This window comes from Nerophis lumbriciformis, linkage group LG37, assembly GCF_033978685.3.
Source record: "Nerophis lumbriciformis linkage group LG37, RoL_Nlum_v2.1, whole genome shotgun sequence".
Lineage (NCBI taxonomy): Eukaryota > Metazoa > Chordata > Actinopteri > Syngnathiformes > Syngnathidae > Nerophis > Nerophis lumbriciformis.
In genome coordinates, this window is record NC_084584.2 from 21698390 (window position 1) to 21718713 (window position 20324).

At 38.3% G+C, this 20324-nt stretch overlaps 1 protein-coding gene across 4 annotated transcripts in view; it reads right to left on the bottom strand.

Annotated features, from left to right (window-relative positions):
- The window catches only part of arhgef2a (Rho guanine nucleotide exchange factor (GEF) 2a), a 54199-nt gene that overhangs the window by 11562 nt on the left and 22313 nt on the right, over positions 1–20324 (bottom strand). For 2 of the 4 annotated variants that reach the window (XM_061931209.2, XM_061931208.2), the window contains exons 5-18: positions 18740–18872; positions 14411–14520; positions 14191–14334; positions 13857–14107; positions 8088–8213; positions 7894–8011; positions 7740–7816; positions 7477–7648; positions 7323–7399; positions 2403–2575; positions 2254–2321; positions 1985–2173; positions 1828–1914; positions 1720–1769 (exon numbers count right to left, since the gene is read on the bottom strand). In XM_061931209.2, the coding sequence (XP_061787193.1) occupies positions 1720–1769; positions 1828–1914; positions 1985–2173; positions 2254–2321; positions 2403–2575; positions 7323–7399; positions 7477–7648; positions 7740–7816; positions 7894–8011; positions 8088–8213; positions 13857–14107; positions 14191–14334; positions 14411–14520; positions 18740–18872 (1775 nt within the window). Of the gene's footprint in view, positions 1–1719; positions 1770–1827; positions 1915–1984; positions 2174–2253; positions 2576–7322; positions 7400–7476; positions 7649–7739; positions 7817–7893; positions 8012–8087; positions 8214–13856; positions 14108–14190; positions 14335–14410; positions 14521–18739; positions 18873–20324 lie in introns of all 4 variants that reach the window. The other 2 variants (XM_061931207.1, XM_061931206.2) reach the window with 1 other exon arrangement.

Here is a 20324-nt window from a genome sequence, read left to right on the forward strand (position 1 = left end):
TATAAATATATCTTTTTAAATTTTGTAAAAAGGCTTACAAAGGGGATACAGCAGAACGTCAACTGAAGAGCTATTTGTTATGCACTTCTAGCTACTAAACTACGTCCCTGCATTCTTCTTCTTCCCCCTGTACCGTAACAGTAAATGCAAAAACGGTACCACTGTTTTTTTTACAGCAAAATGTATGGTTGTTTTACAGCATATTACTGTAAATGCAAAAACTTGATGAACAACTTTTTATGAAATCATGACTCAAGTTGATATTTAAATTGTTATTATTTTAACAAAAAGTAGAATGTATAAACGTTTAAAATATAAAGAATGCAATTTCATGCAATACATGTATATTATTTTCTGTCAAAATGCAAAGAATGACTAGATATAGTAAGAAAAGATAAAGTATGTTATTAACGCATGTTACTTCGAGGTAGGGTTGTCTTGATACCACTATTTTGGTACCGGTACCAAAATGTATTTCGATACTTTTCTAACTAACACAAAATGGCATTATTGGCTTTTTTTAAACAAAAAATCTTAGGGTACATTAAACATATGTATCTTATTGTAATTTTGTGCTTAAATAAAATAGTGAACATACAAGACAACTTGTCTTTTAGTAGTAAGTAAACAAACAAAGGCTCCTAATTTGTATGATGACGTATGCAGTAACATATTGTGTCATTTCTATTCTATTGTTTTGTCAAAATTACGAGGGACAAGCTGTAAAATTTGATTATTAATCTACTTGTTCATTTACTGTTAATATCTGCTTATTTTCTATTTCAACATGTTCTATCTACACTTCTGTTAAAATGTAATAATCACTTATTCTTCTGTTGTTTCTATACTTTACATTAGTTTTGGATGATAACACAAATTTAGGTACAATCCGATACCAAGTAGTTCCAGGGTCACACATTGATCATAATTTAAGTTCTCATGTGTCCAGGGACGTATTTTCTGAGTTTATGAATATAATATGATTTTTTTTTTTTAAAGAAAAAAGATTTTGTGACGATAAAAAATATTGATGTAATCATAGTAGTATCGACTAGATACGGTCCTGTACTTGGTATCATTACAGTGGATGTTAGGTGTAGATCCACCCACGACATTTGTTTACATTGTGACGCCGGTGAGCTATTGTATCCTCCTACGGTGTGTAGTGAAGCATGTTTAGCTATTCCTCATCCTGCAGGGTTGATACTTGAAAGAAACTTGCTTTATTTGTCGCCATGGAGGCGAGGATTAGTGATTTAGAAGAAGCTAAAACACTGCCAATTGCGGATGGACATTAGCCGCTAACGAGCTAGCCATGTTTTAAAGCACCTCTTCCTGAGGGCGTTTCAGTGTTATAACTTCACCTTTATCTTTAGTTTTTAAGCCAAAATGCGTCCGTTCTCCCTTTTCTGTCTGCTTGTAAATACTCTGTGATTGTGCGCTGCCGAACATGCTCCTCTGCTCGTAAAACCAGCAATGTCACGACGTGACGATGACGCGGCGTCATGCCCGTAAAAAAAAAAAAAAAAATATGGCGAACCGGTACTTTTCAAACAGAGTATAGTACCGTTTTTGATTCATTAGTACCACGATACTATACTAGTACCGGTATACCATACAACCCTACTTCGAGGCTTTTGCGGGCCATAGAAAATAATGTGGCGTGCTAAATCTAAAGCCTTGTGTTTGACACTACTGTTGTAGATTATGAGCACTCACCCTTGCAGCAGGGAACTCATGCGCTCCATTGACAACAAAATCCTGCTCACCTGCAGAGAGAAAAATGCTCACTGAGTTTTCTGGTCCTGAAAGTGTGTAAAAACTCACTGATTTCCGTCAGTTCTTGGTGGTTGTGATGGCACAGCAGAGGGACGTCCACGCTGGAACCCAGTAGAAGCTCGCTTAGTCGGTCCACTATGAAGACAGAGATTCATTTGCACCATCGCTGGTGATGGGAATTCTCCATCTTGTGTGGAAACATTACCTTCGGCCGTGGCATCCAGGAGAAACTTCTCTGCCCGCGGGGCCTGCGGTGTGTCTGCACGGAACAAGTACCGCGTGATGGGGGGCTCTAGGTCCTCCTGGTAGCTTGTCACCTGGGCCAGCTCACAGAAGAGAGTCACCCTCTCCTGCAGGAGCTCCAACATCTCCCGGTCCTTCTGATGGAGGTCAGCTGCCGTTGGGGCCCATCAACCAAGCAGTCAAAAAAACAACACATTTTTGTGGTTTTTTTTGTTGTTATCTTTGTCTAACCTTTCAGTCTCCTCAGATGGGCCTTGTGCTCGGTCTCTATAAGCGGGAACTCCTCCCGAGATGGACACCTGACCACCGCCATCACATAAATAAGTATAAATAAACAAAGTGAGGGTAAAAACATCTTGTGTTGTGCTCTATTCCCCCACTTGCTGACAGTGCGCTGGATTTGCCGTATCCACAGGTTCTTGTTGTCTTTGGAGGTAGCGTGGACCTCGTACATCTCCGGAGGGGACGAATCGCTAATGAGGAACATGCCTCGCTCTTGGTTGGCTATGTCTCTCACGATGAGGTTCTGCAGGGAAAGCACGGGAGGCTTGTCCTGGAGGTGGTGTCAGAAGGTGGGTAAAAAAAGTTGTATGGTACAGTTTGTTGCTTAACATGATCTGTCAGAGGTCTTCAACTGGGGGTCTGCAATCTCCAAGGGATCTGCTGAGGTACTGCACGAGGGTCGAGAAATGATTATAGTCATACTAATGCTGATGCTGACACTTGGAATTGTCACTGAATAATTCAATTCTTTATCACAATTATAATCAGGCAAAAACACAGGACGGCGGTGTAAAATAGGCTGACCATATTCTGAAATCCCAAAAAGAGGACACGTATATGCGTGCCAAGGCCCGCGGGCAGTACGAATGAAAATTTGCCAATTATACTCAAACTTGCTTTATAAATAATATATTTATTTAAATAAAGCATTCTTTCTCCTCTGTTGACAGCAGTGTTGGCGCTAGGAATTTTCAAAATGGGGTCCCACAGTACATTTTTGGGGGCCCACTTTTTTGTAAGCGTTTGGAAAACAAATGATAAACGTATGCATTATCCTGTTATATCTCACATTCTATATTGTGTTTTGGAAAAAGGTTGTCATAAATGTTACTTACCGTAATTCATTAAAAAAAATAATAAAAAAAGAAAAATTTGTATGCATATGTAAATGTATTTAGTTATAAACATTCATTCACTTTCTTCTTTCCTTCATGGATCTAAACTTTACCGCTGCTGGTAGTTTTTTCTATGTTTTTATTGAATAACTTGTAGGTGTATTTATTTCAATATAAAAGCGTAAAAAGTGTTTTGCTTCGGTCATGAAATGATGATAATGGTGTGCCAGGGCATACATACATTTTATATTTAACGCTTAAATCTCTGGAGTCTACATCAACTTCAGATCTATCCCTCATTTCAAAATGTTTTGGTTTTTTTATGTTGTTTTTTTGTTTGTTTGTTTTCCGCCCTTTTTTGTCAAACAAAATATGTTTTTAATGGCAAACACACAAAATATGCAAAATCTTCCACCAAAAATATTTTTCTTAGTGGAATATTTGATGTGAAGTAATCGGAACCTTGGATAGGTCAATAATTCATAATAACATTGATTTTGATTCAATATTGTGTTTTGAGCAATGACAGTTTGAAAGAAAAAAAAAACAGCTTTGTTTTATTAGTCAACATTGCAACTTTTTCTAAATTACATTTCACCTTTAAGCTTTTTTATTTCACTTTTGTTATGTTTTTGTTTATTTTAATAGTATTTTTAGAATGTGCCGTGGGCCTTTAAAACATTAACTGTGGGCCGCAAATGGCCTCCGGGCCACACTTTTGACACCCCTGCTATAGATAATAAAAAATCAAATCTGATAAATCTATGGATAAAAAGCAGAGCCTGGCGACGCATGCGCGTTTATCCTAACTCTCTTGCTCTCTATGTCTCTGCCCCTCCCTCACGAATTCTGCTGCGCGCACAATTTGTTTTGTTTTTAACCCCTTCTTAACCCTGAACGTACATTGAAAATACACGCAACCCTAACTCAAAATGCCGGACATTTGAGGCATTTAAGAAACTCCGCCCTGACAGCCCCGCAAAAGAGGACATGTCCGGGGAAAAGAGGACGTATGGTCAGTCTATGTAAGAATACAAACTAGAAAATTCCAGCGGAAATTTTGATGGGCCTGCTTTCTGTGCCCTGAACCTCTAACCGGGGTCGAAGTTGGCATACGTCTAAGATGGCGTCAAATATCCAAATCCATGATTTTTAGGTTCAAACATACAAAATTAGCAAAAAAAAAACGAGCATAAAACATTTGCATGCTAACGTTGCCATGCTAACATAAGAGACGATAGCATAGTAACAAGATGGTGGAGAGTATCCAAATACTTGCTTGACAGCACCGAGTGTCAAAAAACATAATTTTTAAGTTTTAAACTCACAAAACTAGTTAAAAAGCTAGCATAAAACGTTAGCATGCTAACATTATCATGCTGATATCAGAGACGTTGCCAAATATCCAAATATTTATCTCATAATTTCGACTTTTTATCTTATATTTTGGACTTTTTATCTCATTAATGTGAATTGTTATCTTATAATTTCGACATTCCATCTCATAATCATGATTTTTTTTATCCCACAATTTCGACCTAGTCTCATTTTTGAGACCATTTATCTCATAACGTCGAGTTTTTATCTTTTTAGCCCATAATTTTGACTTTTTTATCAAATATTTATCCATCCATTTTCTACTGATTGTCCCTCTCGGGGGCCCTATCCCAAGGCGGGGTACACCCTAGACCAGTGGTTCTCAACCTTTTTTCAGTGATGTACCCTCTGTGAACATTTTTTTAATTCAAGTACCCCCTAATCAGAGCACAACATTTTTGGTTGAAAAAAAGAGATACAGAAGTAAAATACAGCACTATGTCATCAGTTTCTGATTTATTAAATTGTATAACAGTGCAAAATATTGCTCATTTGTAGTGGTCTTTCTTGAACTATTTGGAAAAAAATATATACAAATAACTAAAAACTTGTTGAAAAATAAACAAGTGATTCAATTATAAATAAAGATTTCTACACATAGAAGTAATCATCAACTTAAAGTGCCCTCTTTGGGGATTGTAATAGAGATCCATCTGGATTCATGAACTTAATTCTAAACATTTCTTCACAAAAAAAGAAATCTTTAACATCAATATTTATGGAACATGTCCACAAAAAAGCTAGCTGTCAACACTGAATATTGCATTGTTGCATTTCTTTTCACAGTTCTTTCTGACAGACATTTTAGTGAGGATCAAACCATCATGGCTTGGTGGAAACTCTGGGTTTATGGTAATGAATGGAATAGCCTACTTGATTTGATGTTCAGTTTATGAACTTACATTCATATTTTGTTGAAGTATTATTCAATAAATATATTTATAAAGGATTTTTGAATTGTTGCTATTTTTAGAATATTTTAAAAAAATCTCACGTACCCCTTGGCATACCTTCAAGTACCCCCAGGGGTACGCGTACCCCCATTTGAGAACCACTGCTCTAGACAAGTCGCCAGCTCATCACAGGGCCAACACAGATAGACAGACAACATTCACACACGAGGGCCAATTTAGTGTTGCCAATCAACCAATCCCCAGGTGCATGTAATTGGAGGTGGGAGGAAGCCGCAGTACCCGGAGGGAACCCACGCAGTCACGGGGAGAACATGCAAACACACAGAAAGACCCCAAGCCCGGGGACTGAACCCGAGACCTTCTTATTGTGAGGCCCCAACACTAACACCTGTTCCACCGCGCTGCCCTAAATATTTATGACATTATATGTAATTATTTTGACTTTTTATCTCATATTTTTTACTTTTAATCTCATATTTTTAACTTTTTATCTCATAATTACAACTTTTTTTTGTCAAAGTTTCAACTTTTTATTTTGTAATGTCGACATTTTATAAAATATTTATGACTATATATTCAATTATTTTGACTTAATATCTCTTATTTTTTTATTTTTACCTTATAATTTCGACTTTTTTTTCTCATAATTTCAACTTTTCAATTTGTAATAAAATTTTATCTCATTACCATGATTTTTCTCTCAAAATTTCAACACTTTCTTATTATTTTGACCTTTTATCTTTTAATGTTGACTTTTTATCTGATCATTTTGACTTGTTATCTGATTATTTTGACTTTTTATTTCATTATTATAATTATTTTAAGTCATGGTAATGACTATTTTTTTTACCTCATAATGTAGATTTTTAATCAAATATTTATTACTTTTTATCTAATTATTTCGACTTTATATCTCATATTTTTCACTTTTTATTTCATAATTGTGACTGTGAATCTCAATTTAGGCTTTTAAGTCAAATAATTGACTTTTTATCTGATTATTTCAATTCTTTATCTGATACTTTTTTCTTTTTTATCTCATAATTTCTACTCTTAAATTAATTTTTTTAATATAATTTCAACATTTCATCTCAAAATAAGGATTTTTCAAATTAATATTTTGACATTTACATATGTGTGTAAGTGTATAAAAATCACTTTTTATACAAGAAAGTACCGTATTTTTTGGACTATAAGTCGTTCTGGAGTATAAGTCGCACCGGCCAAAAATGCATAATAAAGAAGGAAAAAAACATATATAAGTCGCATTTTTTGGGGAAATTTATTTGATAAAACCCAACACCAAGAATAGAAATTTGAAAGGCAATTTAAAATAAATAAAGAATAGTGAACTACAGGCTGAATAAGTGTACGTTATATGAGGCATAAATAACCAACTGAGAACGTGCCTGGTATGTTAACGTAACATATTATGGTAAGAGTCATTCAAATAACTATAACATATAGAACATGCTATACATTTATCAAACAATCTGTCACTCCTAATCGCTAAATCCGATGAAATCTTATACGTCTCGTCTCTTCCGTGAATGAGCTAAATAATATTATTTGATATTTTACGGTAATGTTAATAATTTCACACATAAGTCGCTCCTGAGTATAAGTCGCACCCCCGGCCAAACTATGAAAAAAACTGCGACTTATAGTCCGAAAAATACGGTACCGTTTATTTGATATCCAAATCGGCGCTCGTAATTCAATAAACATCACAATCGAGTTACGCAACCTGTTGCTTTTTCCGAGGAAACTGCTAAAGTCGACCTGATTGTTGAAGACCCCGGATCTACAGTTTCTTATTTTTGCACAATTATTATCGGTGATTACTTTTGCTGCATCGATAAACTTGTGCTTCTGTGTGTATATCACCTACCAGGCATGGAAAGATGTACCTCTGGTCTTTCTCCTGCAGAAACACCAGGATGTCTGTCATCAGGAGGACCTGCACGTCTTCACACAAACAACACAAACACAACGTTACCTCCAAGCAATACATAAAGCGCCCCCTGGTGGAGTTATTTATTCGCCTTTGAGTCTGGATCCTGGTGTTTTCCAAAACAGCATTCCTTCATGGACGAGTCTACGGCGAAGCAACTCGGCGGGCCTGAAAAGTCCGCCGTCCCTCACCCTGGCCTCGGCCCGCTGGTCCAGCTTGGCGTGGATCTCCTGCATCCGCTGCGACTTCTCCATTTCCTCCATCTGCCACACAGGAAGTGACCCAGAAAGAAAGAATTTCAGCCACCACCTTTAATACAAACATGTAATCACATGACAAAAAAATAAACAATACCTGTTGATCTATTGAATTGAGGAGATCTCGGACCATGGACAGAGCGTGCGCAATAGACGACGCTTCTTCCTCGTCGTCTGCAAGAGAAGACAAACATTCTCACGCTGCCCAGGTCCGGTGATAAGTCATTTTAACAACAAGCCTGGCAATTTACCGACGGTGTTGTCCAAAATACGCTGAATAAGGACGGGATATTTGGAGATGCGCTGAGTCACCAACAAGATGCATTCTTGGACACCATGGCAGCGCAGCCACGGTCCTCGACTCACACGCTGCCCACAGAAGGACGGACACATCAACCATCACGTCTCGGCTCTCACAGTCTAGATTCTTGTACTGTAGTCTCACCCGGATGAAGCACTGGAACCTCTTGTCTCTGGCCATCAGCGACTTGTACAACTTGACCGCCTTCAAGTGGCGACTGCAGAACTCGGCGTAGGTCTTCCGCATGTCGTCCGCACTCTGGCCTGAGAACTGGAACAGTTTTACAGTAGTTATATATGAGTTAGGGCTGGGCGATATGGCCTTTTATTAATATCTCGATATTTTTAGGCCATGTCACGATACACGATATATATCTCGATATTTTGCCTTAACCTTGAATGAACACTTGATGCATATAATCACACCAGTATGATGATTCTATGTGTCTACATTAAAACATTCTTGTTCATACTGCATTAATAGACTTAGACTTAGACGGAGAAAACCTTTAAAGATCCACAAGGGAAATTGTTCAACACAGTAGCTCAGTTACAATGATTGAAAGTGTAAGGATGGAAAGGACAATGCAGGTATAAATAAATTAATATAGCGACAAAAAATCCAACATATATATATACGAATATATACAGACTATGTGTACAGAATAAAATATATACAGATATATTATATTATGTCTATAACATATATACAATATACAATATATACAACACATGTACAATATTACAGTATATACAGTATATGTGACAGCAGCAGCATAAAATAGAGAGTAGATCCAGCAGGAAATAGAAAATAGACATTATAAACATTATAAACAAAGAGAAGTACCGGTAGCTAACATGTCAGGTGTCAGGTAATAGGCAGATGTCATCTATTGCTGTATGGCGAGTGATTATACAGCTGGATGGAGTGTGGAATGAAGGAGTTCTTGAATCGCACAGTGCGGGAAGGAAGTTGAAGGAGCCTGTTGGAGTATGAGCTCAGCTGTCCCTTAATTGTCAGGTGGAGTGGGTGGGCAGGATTGTCCATGATGGCCAGCAGTTTGTCCAGTGTCCTCCTGTCCCTCACTGACACAAACGCCTCCAACTGCGTGCCAATAGTTTGGCCGGCTTTCCGGATCAGTTTAGCAATCCGGTTTGAGTCCATTTTGCTGGTGCTGCTCCCCCAACAAACCACTGCAAAGTACAGGGCACTGACCACAACAGACTGATAAAATATCTCCAACAGCTTGCTGCACACATTAAAGGACCTAAGCTTCCTCAGGAAAAAGAGTCTGCTCATGCCCTTCTTGTAAACAGCTTTGCAGTTGTCCTTCCAGTCCAGTCTGCTGTTCAAGTGGACTCCCAGGTACTTGTACTGCCCCACTACTGCCACCTCCCGGCCCTGGATCTTGATATATGCTTATTTTAAACTTTCATGCAGAGAGGGAAATCACAACTAAGTCAATTTAGCAAAACTGTATTTATTCAACAGTTATTAAGCAGTGGCACAAACATTCATGTCATTTCCAAAACAGAAAGTGCAAGATTGTCAGAGACATTTTAAAACAAACTATTAGTGCACTTTTGTGCATGATGTCACTAAGACGACATATCAAAACAACACTAAATTAAAGTGCACTTTTTGTACAGAACGCCACTACAATAGTTTTAAACAAAAAAAGTGCACTTTTGTGCATGATGTCACACAAGATATTTCAATAAGTGTCAAATAAAAATGAGCTGCATAAAAGGAAATCCAATAGTATATGTCCTTCGCTATGTGGTAGGTTCCTGCGGACGTTATCTCCTTCTGTTGTTGACTATTTTTTCCATACGGTGTTGATCTGGAAATAGTTGCTTCGGCATTTTGTTGGTGTGGCACCGAACGGAAATGTTGACATGCAGAGTTTCAAGCACTCTTCATTCTCTAGCGCAGGGGTCACCAAACTTTTTGAAACCAAGAGCTACTTCTTGGGTACTGATTAATGCGAAGGGCTACCAGTTTGATACACACTTAAATAAATTGCCAGAAATAGCCAATTTGCTCAATTTACCTTTAACTCTATGATATTATTATTAATTAATGATATTTATCTTTGTCATCTTAATGATTTCTCACAATAAATATATATAGAAACAGATATATATCAATATGCAACACTTTATTTTTATATTTTCTCTAAGTGCACATTTTTCAAATTGAACATTTTCAAATGATCACTTCTCAGACAGTCTTGTGAAATATCAATATCCCATTTTAACTAGCTAGCCACTAACATTTTTTAACAAATCATGAATTACTTTGCACCATGTTTGGACAAATAATAACTCATGTAAAATACAAAAGTAAACTCTCAAATTTTTAAATAAATCATGTCACACTTTGAACTGGACACCAAATCTGTTATCTGTTTCTTTGTCAGTTAGTGAAGACCAAGTCTATAAAATATTTTCTTGGATTTTCAAATTCTATTTGAGTTTTGTCTCTCTTAGAATTAAAAATGTCGAGCAAAGCGAGACCAGCTTGCTACTAAATAAATAAAATTTTAAAAAATAGAGGCAGCTCACTGTTAAGTGCTGCTATTTGAGCTATTTTTAGAACAGGCCAGCGGGCGACTCATCTGGTCCTTACGGGCGACCTGGTGCCCGCGGGCACCGCGTTGGTGACCCCTGCTCTAGCGGGTGACTTTTCAAATGATGCTACATTAGCAGTGGTGCTACTTTTTGTAGCAACGCTTTTGCCGCATAATTGTTCAACATCTTCCCGCTTGAAGCCAAACCACCGCCAGACGATGGACCCCGTGCTGTTTTTCTTGGGATTTAATTCTTCCTTCATTTGTTACCGGATTCACACCTTCTCTCTCTCGTATTACCACTCGCACCACTGCACTGGCATCACAGCTAACGTTACCTGTCTGCTCCGCGGGAACGTGTGACGTTGCACACGTGACGTATGTAAGAAGGGGCGCTTGTTTTAAGTCTCTGTGAGAAGGCGAGACAAGAAAGAGTGGGAAACGCATGCAGTGTAATGCCCGCAGCTAAAAGCAACTGCGTGAGAACGTATATTTGAATATCACAATATAGTCATTTTCTATATCGCACAGAGACAAACCTGGGATATATCGAGTATATCGATATATCGCCCAGCCCTAATATGAATTACACTTTTAGCGCCGCCTACAGGTAGTGGTCAAGATGCTTTGGAATACAGTGGCACCCCGATTTACGAACCCCTCTATTTGCCAACTTTTCGGTTTGCAACCTTTTAGAATGCGCCAAATATGACTGTGTGAGAACACTTCATTCATTCATTCATTTTGTGTTGCCCGTATTGAAGAGACAGAGCACAGCAATGTTTAAATTGTGATGAGAACAGACTTTTCTGGAAAAACATGCCAGAGCGGACTTATATTTTACAGCAGAAGAGAACCACTAGGCCTACAGTGGCCTAGTGGTTAGAGTGTCTGCCCTGAGATCGGTAGGTTGTGGGTTCAAACCCCGGCCGAGTCATACCAAAGACTATAAAAATGGGACCCATTACCTCCCTGCTTGGCACTCAGCATCAAGGGTTGGAATTGGTGGTTAAATCACCAAAAATGATTCCCGGGCGCGGCCACCGCTGCTGCCCACTGCTCCCCTCACCTCCCAGGGGGTGATCAAGGGTGATGGGTCAAATGCAGAGAAACATTTCGCCACACCTAGTGTGTGTGTGACAATCATTGGTACTTTAACTTTAACTTTTTAAAACACATTGGAAACTTAGAACCCTCTAAGCATCCATGTGAAGGTTGCAAACAGTCCATTTAATCTGTTCCACACACCCAAAAATGTAAACAAAAAAAACAATTTTTAGAGAGAATATTTATAGTTTTACATGCAAAAATACATACAAAAGATGTATGAAATGGATAAATGAAGATTTAACCTCACACTATTCAAGACAACGATGAGCGGAGAGGGAGAATAGGTAGAGTTCTTTGCTACGAATTCTTTCTTGAATTCAATATGTTATACCTTTTTTTATCTAAGTGCTTGCACTTGCAACTTTCTTTGGTCCCAAGGTGGCTTATTTAGCAGTCGTACTTCATAAAAGAAGCACCGCAACTCGAGGGATTCTTTGTTCAGGAACTCAAATTTGCGTAATTATATGGGGGAAAACCGACTTGTTTGTTACGCAAACTGCAACAAACAATAACCGAGACGACGTACAGGGCAAAGTTTGGCAAAAATGTCCGTCGTAAACCAAATCATCAAGAAGTGATACCACTGTAAGATGTTTTGTTTGTTTTGAACCGATTGATCAACAGCGCTATCATGTGGTGTAGTTGGGATATGCTTTGCCAAATGTTCCCACTTTTGTGTGCAGCTGAATGCATGGAAGGTAATTTGTGTCTTTATTGCAAAATCCTTTTTTGGCACTGAATTGATGTTACTGAATTTTTTGCATTTGCATTTTGTGTTTAGAATTTTTTTTTAACATTAAATTATGCTGCCAATTTCAGTGTTTAAATTTTATTTTGGTATAATACAGTGTTTTGCAATTAAGTGTATAAAAATTCAGTGTATAAAAATTCAGTGCAAAAAAATGTAAGTGTTAGTAGTTCTGCACTTAACCTTTCTACAATACACTTATTGGTTTTGCACAAAATTTTCATACACCGATTTTTTTTTTGCACTGATTTTTTATACACTTAATTGTTTTTGCACTGAATTTTTATGCACTGAATTAAAACAAATCAAATTATGCAGACAATTTCATTGAATAAATAGTTTTGAGCAAAATGTGTGTGTTTCAAAATTCAGTGTGTAAAAATTCATTGCAAAAAAATAATTTTCTAAAAATTCAGTGTAAAAGAATTCAGGGAATAAAAATTCAGTGCAGAAATATTCGTTGGTTCAAAACTCAAGAACCACTTCCAGTAAATTAAGACAGGATTTAATGCTTCAGTCTTAATTTACCTCAAGTGGGTGTTGAGTTTTGAAGCAACGAATAGTTCTGCCCTGAACTTTTCTACAATTAATTTGTATACACTTATTTTTTTGCACTAAATTTTCATACACTGGATTTTTTTTTTTGCACTGAATTTTTCTGCACTAAATATTTTTACACAAAAATTTTCTTTCACTGAATTTTTATACAATGAATTATAAAAATAAAATAATATAACGCAGATAATTTCATTGAATAAAAATGTGCGAGCAAAATGTGTGAGTTTCAAACTTCTGTGTGTAAAAATTCAGTGGGAAAAAAAATAATTTTGTAAAAATTCAGTGGAAAAAAATTCAGGAAATAAAAATTCAGTGCAGAAATATTTGTTTAGACTTAGACTTAGACAAACTTTATTGATCCAAATCCATGATCCAGGGAAATTGTTCCACACAGTAGCTCAGTTACAAAGGATGAAAAAGGCTAAGAATGGAAAAGATAATGCACACAAGGGCACAAAAAGAGGGCGAAAACAAAAGTTATAAATTACACAAAAAATATACCATAATAGCAATATAAAATATGGCACATTTTTAGTTTCTTCAAAACTCAAACCCACTTCCAGGAAATTAAGACAGGATTGAATGCTTCAGTCCTAATATAACTCAAGTGGGTCTTGAGTTTTGAAGCAACGAATATTTCTGCACTGAATTTTTATACACTTACATTTTTTTGCATTGAATTTTTATACACTGATTTTTTTACATTGAATTTTAATACACATAATTTCAAAACACTGTATTTTACCAAAACAAAATCGAAGACACACATTTTGCTCACAAATTTGTATTCAATGAAATTGTCCGCATAATTTGATTTAAAAAAATTCAGTTACACAAATTCAGTGTCAAAAAAAAGCGTTCGTACACAAATAAATCTCTATAGAATGTATATCATTGCTAGTTTCATGGTTTGTATGGCAGCTACCTGTTCCAGCAGAATGTCCCCCAGGCGATGTATGGTGAAGTTGCAGAGTGATTCGGGTTGCAGGCTGCTGTTCCGCCGCAGCAGAAGTTGCACCAGGAAGTGCGAGTGTATGCTGATCAGCTGGTCCAAGCATGGGAACAAGGCGTGCACGGTGCTCGGGTCCAGCTGCAGCTCCTCCAGCAGACCCTGCCGGAACACGCGCTCCATGATGCGTAGCGTCCGCATGTGGTGCACCTCGGTCTGGATCAACTCTGAGGGGAAATTGATTGTGTATTTGAGCGCACGCGTGCTCTGTGTTTATCAACGTGGGTCATGGTTGATGATATATCTTCACCATAAATGACATCCTGCCTCTTGATGACATTTTTGCAGTGTGCGTGGAGGTAATCGGTGTCCACGGCCATGCTCCACGAGTCCGCCTTGAAGTCCTCGCCCTCCAGCTCCATCTCCTCCAGAATGGAAGTGTAGTAGAGATCTCCTGAAGAGGACCATCAACAAAACTGACAAAAGCGTCACTATTATCACACGTGTTGTTCACCCTGAATGAATAATACCGTCATCATTGAGGGACTCCACCGACATGGCTCTGTTCCTGAAGTTGAGGGAGTCTGTGGACTGGGACAGGATCCGACGTAGCCCCAGAGGCGAGTCGTCATTCAGGTTTCTGCAGCACGCACATTCACTTACTTAAATTTGCTAGTGGGGCTGCACGATAATACGTTGTGTACTCCTCACTCCTCAATGCTTTAGGAGCCAGCTGCCCTTAGACCAGGGGTGTCAAACTCAAATACAGAGTGGGCCAAAATGTAAAAGTGAACAAAGCCGCGGGCCAAAGTTGAACAAGTTAACCTTTTAATAGGGACCCAAACAAGTTTTGCATTGAATATTGAACAAGCAAGGCTTATATAACTTTATAGTGACATGCAAACTCGAGTTTCAAATAGTACTAATAATAATTAAAAAATATCAATGGCATATCAAATACAATTTAAATAAAAATGTAATGCCTCTTTTCTATTTGCAGCCTTCTGAGGTAAATATCAACATTAACTTTTTCTACAGGCTAATAATAAATTTGAAAATAAAACAACAATGAATAAACCAACCATTCAGGCCTTTTTACTGCTCAGTTTGCAACACACTGATCTAATCTGATGTGCCCAAGCCAGATACCTGCCGTCTTTTCTGGGATGCTAGTTCATTAATGTTGGGGCTCAGGTGGGCGGGGTTTGGTGGTAGCGGGGGGTGTATATTGTAGCATCCCAGAAGAGTTAGTGCTGCAAGGGGTTCTGGGTATTTGTTCTGTTGTGTTTATGTTGTGTTACGGTGCGGATGTTCTCCCGAAATGTGTTTGTCATTCTTGTTTGGTGTGGGTTCACAGTGTGGCACATATTTGTAACAGTGTTAAAGTTGTTTATACGGCCACCCTCAGTGTGACCTGTATGGCTGTTGATCATGTATGTCTTGCATTCACTTATGTGTGTGTAGAAGTCGCATATATCATGTGACAGGGACAAGCACGCTGTTTGTATGGAGGAAAAGCAGACGTGACGACAGGTTGTAGAGGACGCTAAAGGCAGTGCCTTTAAGGCACGCCCCCAATATTGTTGTCCGGGTGGAAATTGGGAGAAATTCGGGAGAATGGTTGCCCCGGGAGACTTTCGAGAGGGGCACTGAAAATCGGGTGGGTTGGCAAGTATGAGTATTAGCGGTGAATGCGGTGTTACAGCGGCACTGCCGCTGTATAATACCGGCGGGCCAGCTCTAATGTTAATTTGATATTGCCTCAAGGGCCAAATGAAATTACACGGCGGGCCAAATTTGGCCGACGGGCCAGAGTTTGACACCCATGCCTTAGACAATGGGCTGACAGCCAGGGGGTTTTAGCTCATTGGCTAGCGCTGCTCGAGTATTGTGACTTGTGGGTCGCCGGTTCAAGCCTAAGCGCATGCGCAACTTGAATGAGGTTTGAGAGGGATAATTTAGTGGATGATTTATTTAGAAAAAATTATGATTTCTTTATACTAATTTATGTACGCTCCCACAAGCATATTTTGATTTGTTCAATTAAGATATCTTTATTTTTTAGAACATTATTTTAAATCATTTTATTATGTATGTACAGTACAGGCCAAAAGTTTGGACACAGCTTCTCATTTCAATGCGTTTTCTTTATTTTCATGACTATTCACATTGTAGATTGTCACTGAAGGCATCAACACTATGACACCTGTGAAGTGAAAACCCTTTCGGGTGACTACCTCTTGAAGCTTATCGAGAGAATGCCAAGAGTGTGCAAAGCAGTAATTAGAGCAAAGGGTGGCTCTTTTGTTCAGTACATAACTCCACATGTGTTCATTCATAGTTTTGATGCCTTCAGTGACAATCTACAATGTAAATAGTCATGAAAATAAAGAAAACGCATTGAATGAGAAGGTGTGTCCAAACTTTTGGCCTGTACTGTATGTTTGTTCCCTCCAATAATAATTAAATACATACAAAAGAGTGAGGTTTGGGAGTGATAAATTAGTGGCTCATTCATTTAGAAAACATGTATGATACATACTGTAAGTATGACAAAGAAACACCATTTTGGACAATAATTAGTAGGCTGTTGGAAGGGTGAATTTAAAAAAATAATACTTCATGTACACTCCCACAAGCAAATGCTGTTTTGTTCAACTAAGATAGCTTTATTTAAAAACATTTTTTATCATCATTTTATCATCTATGTACCGTATTTTCCGGTGCACTTAAAAAAATAAATTCTCAAAACTCGACAGTCCGCCTTATAACCCGGTGCGCCTAAGGTAAGGAATATGTTTGGTTGAGCTTACCCACCTCGAAGCAATTTCAGAATCAGAAAAATACTTAATTAATCCCAGAGGGGAAATTAAGAGAAATTAAAATGTTTTATTTGGTACATGGTGTAATGATAAGTATGACCAGTAGACCAGTCAAACATCAGAGATAAGTGTAGGCTGCAGTATGATGGCAATATGTCTCAAGTAAACAACACCAACATTTTATGTGTTCCATTGAAAATATAGAACATTACACACGGCGCTCAAAAATCTATCAAAATGTTTTAGTACGACATTGGTAAGCTATGAAGCCGCACTGCTTGATGGATTGTACTGTGCTTCAACATACAAGTATTATTATGGTGTGTGTATAAGGTAAGACATATTAGCTGGCGTTTTATTGCACAATATTATGCAAAAGCAACTTTTCTTACCTTCTGGTACCTGCTGATCTGTATTTGGGATCTGTATAAGTTCTGAAAAATTGCGCGCGTCCGTACCGACGCTGTAGTCAATAAGCTTCTTCTTTTTCTCTATCTTCTTGTTATGGGACATTTATCCTCTGCTGTTGCCATTTCTAATATAAAGTAGTGTAAAGTTCTTACTTATATCTGTCAGTAAACTCGCCATGGAAGCACTAAAACATACCGGTGTAGTGAGTTAACTTTATTCACCCAAGGAACTTTAGTTATTAGAGAGTTCCGGTCGGATGTTTTTTCAAGGAGCGGTGTTGTTGTTTCCGGATGAGGGGATGCTGCTCTGTTATTGATTGAAGTAAAGTCTGAATGTCATTAAAACAGTTAGCTCCATCTTTTGACACTTCTTCCACTCCTGTCCTTGCACGCTACACCGCTACAACAAAGATGACGGGGAGAAGACGCTGCCAAAGGTGAGCCACGTAAATAAGACCGCCCACAAAACGCCGCATCCTGAAGAGACTGTCAGAAAGCGGCTTGAAGATGATCTGTAAAACATCATCTATGCAACATTTTGACCAAAGAACCACCATTACATGTTATGTAGACCACAAGGAAGTGTTTTACATTTAGAAAAAAATATATACAGTATATACAGTATGACTCAATTAATGCGTCCTATAATCCGGTGTGCCTTATATATGAAAAAACATCAAAAATAGACTGTTCATCGGCAGTGCGCCTTATGGTCCGGTGCGCCCTATGGTCCGGAAAATATGGGTATGTTTGTTTTCTCAAAAAAAAAAAACCCCTACAATAATAATTGAGTTAAAAAAGGGTGAGGGTTTTGAGGGTGATAATTTAGTGTCTAGAATTTTTTTTTACGATACATAATGTATGTTTGGTAAACAGGAACTGTGATTTTTTTTTGTAAATAATCATTTATGTACGCTCCCACAAATATATATATTGTTCTGTTCAATTAAGAGATTTTTTTAAAATCATCTATGTATGTTTGTTCCCGCCAATAAAAAAAATTCCAATAATAATTAAATACAAAAAAAAAGAGTGAGGTTTAAGAGTGATAATTAGTGAATGATTTATTTTGGAAAAAGATAATGAATAAAATACATTTGTTTTTGCCAATAAGTAGGCTAATGGAAGAGTGGACAAAAAAAATCCTAATTTATGTACGCTCCAACAAGCATATTTTGTTTGGTATTTTATTTTTGTTTTACCATTTTTTTTAAACAAAATACAATTGTATTTTTTTCCGCTTAGATTTTGCACTAGTTAAACTAAGATTTTTTTTTTTTTTATCTAGTCAATATATATTTGTTCCTTATATTTGTTCAATAAATAAAAGGAAAAAAACTCCTTTAAAAATTAAGAAAACAAAAAAAAAGAGTGAGGTTTGGGAGGATAACGAATGCGAGCTAGTGTGTCTGTACGTTGTATAAATCTCACTCCCTTAGGTTTTTAGCTCATTGGCTAGCGCTGCTCGACTTCTCTGATTTTTGGATGCTGGTTTGAGACCCGCAATGCCAGAAAATTGCTTTACACTTTAAACGATTAACAGCGATGTGCCACACAATGTTTTCTGTGTTAAAAGACAGCTCAGTGCAAAAGAACACACCCACGCAGACACTTTCCTCATTCTCACCCTGCGATGTTGTTGGTGGAGACACTTTTGGACAGCATGAGGCTGGAGCGTCCTCGGCGGGATCCGAGAAGGGAATGTCGGAGGCTTTCGGAAGGGTAGATGGCAGAACTCGGGCGCTCACGCATTACTGGATCTATTAGGGGGAAAGTTGTGTTACAGAAACACAACACAATGGGAATATCTCAAAAAGACACCTTTGATCAAGCATCTCAAGCGAGAGTACTGTAGAATGTAAACTTAAACAGACTTTAGAGTAGTCAGTGTACAGCTTGTATCGTGGTACGGATTTAATATCAACTGAAAATGACTTAACACACAGCCGTTATTATCTAAATAGCTGGTAACACAAGAGCAAATTATTTGTGTCAAGCCTGGTGGTGGGGCTGCATGAGTTCATCCAGGGAAACTAACTCCAACGTTTTCACTGGCAGGTGTACTCACGTGTGTTTCCAGCCATTTAGACAATAATGGCTTTGTGTTATCATTTTCTGTGTCATCTCCAAGCTATACACTGACTACCCTAAAGCAGGGGTCAACGATGTTTTGCAGGCCAAGGACCCCAAAACTGGTGGAAAACTGGAGCGGGGACCCCCTAATTATATATCCTGTATACAATTATATTTCAAATTGAACTGGTTTGAAAAGTACAGTCGTGCAATACTAAGATATTCAAATAATACATTATAGCACTGTTAATAACCAGCTGGTGCGCTAATTGCCAGCTGGCTACTGGCCCGCTAATTGGTAGTTGGCGACTAGTGCGCTAAACGCTAGCTGGTGACTGGTGCGCTAATAGCTAGGTGACAACTAGCGAGGTAATCGCTAGCTGACGACTGGCACGCTAATCGCTAGCTGGAGACTGGCACACCAATTGATAGCTGACAACTGGTGCGCCAGTTGCTAGCTGATAACTAGTGCGGTAATCTCTAGCTGACAGCTGGTGTTCTAATTGTTTACTGGCAACTGGTGCAATAAACACTAGCTGACGACAGGTGCACTAATCGCTAGATGACCACTGGTGTGCTAATAGCTAGGGGACAGCTAGGGCAGCAATCGCTAGCTAACAACAACCTCGCTAATCGCTAACTGGCAACTAATTGCTCATTGCAAGCGGACAAATGGTAGCTGATAACTAGCTCTGTAATCGTTAGCTGGCATTTAGCGCGGTAATTGCTAACTAATAACTAGCATGTTAATCACTAGTTGGAAACTGGTGTGCTAATCACTAGTTAACAACTGGTGCGCTAATCAATAGCTAGGAACTGTCACTTTAACTTCTAGCTGATGACTGGCGCTTTAATTGCTAGCTGGAAACTGGTGCGCTAATTGTTAGTTGGCGACTAGTGCGCTAAACGCTAGCTGGCGACTGGTGCGCTAATAGCTTGGTGACAACTAGCGAGGTCATCGTTAGCTGGCAACTGGCACGCTAATTTCTAGCTGGCAACCAGTGTGCTAATTGCTAGCTGACGACTGGCACGCTAATCACTAGCTGGAGACTGGCACACCAATTGATAGCTGACAACTGGTGCGCCAGTTGCTAGCTGATAACTAGTGCGGTAATCTCTAGCTGACAGCTAATGCTCTA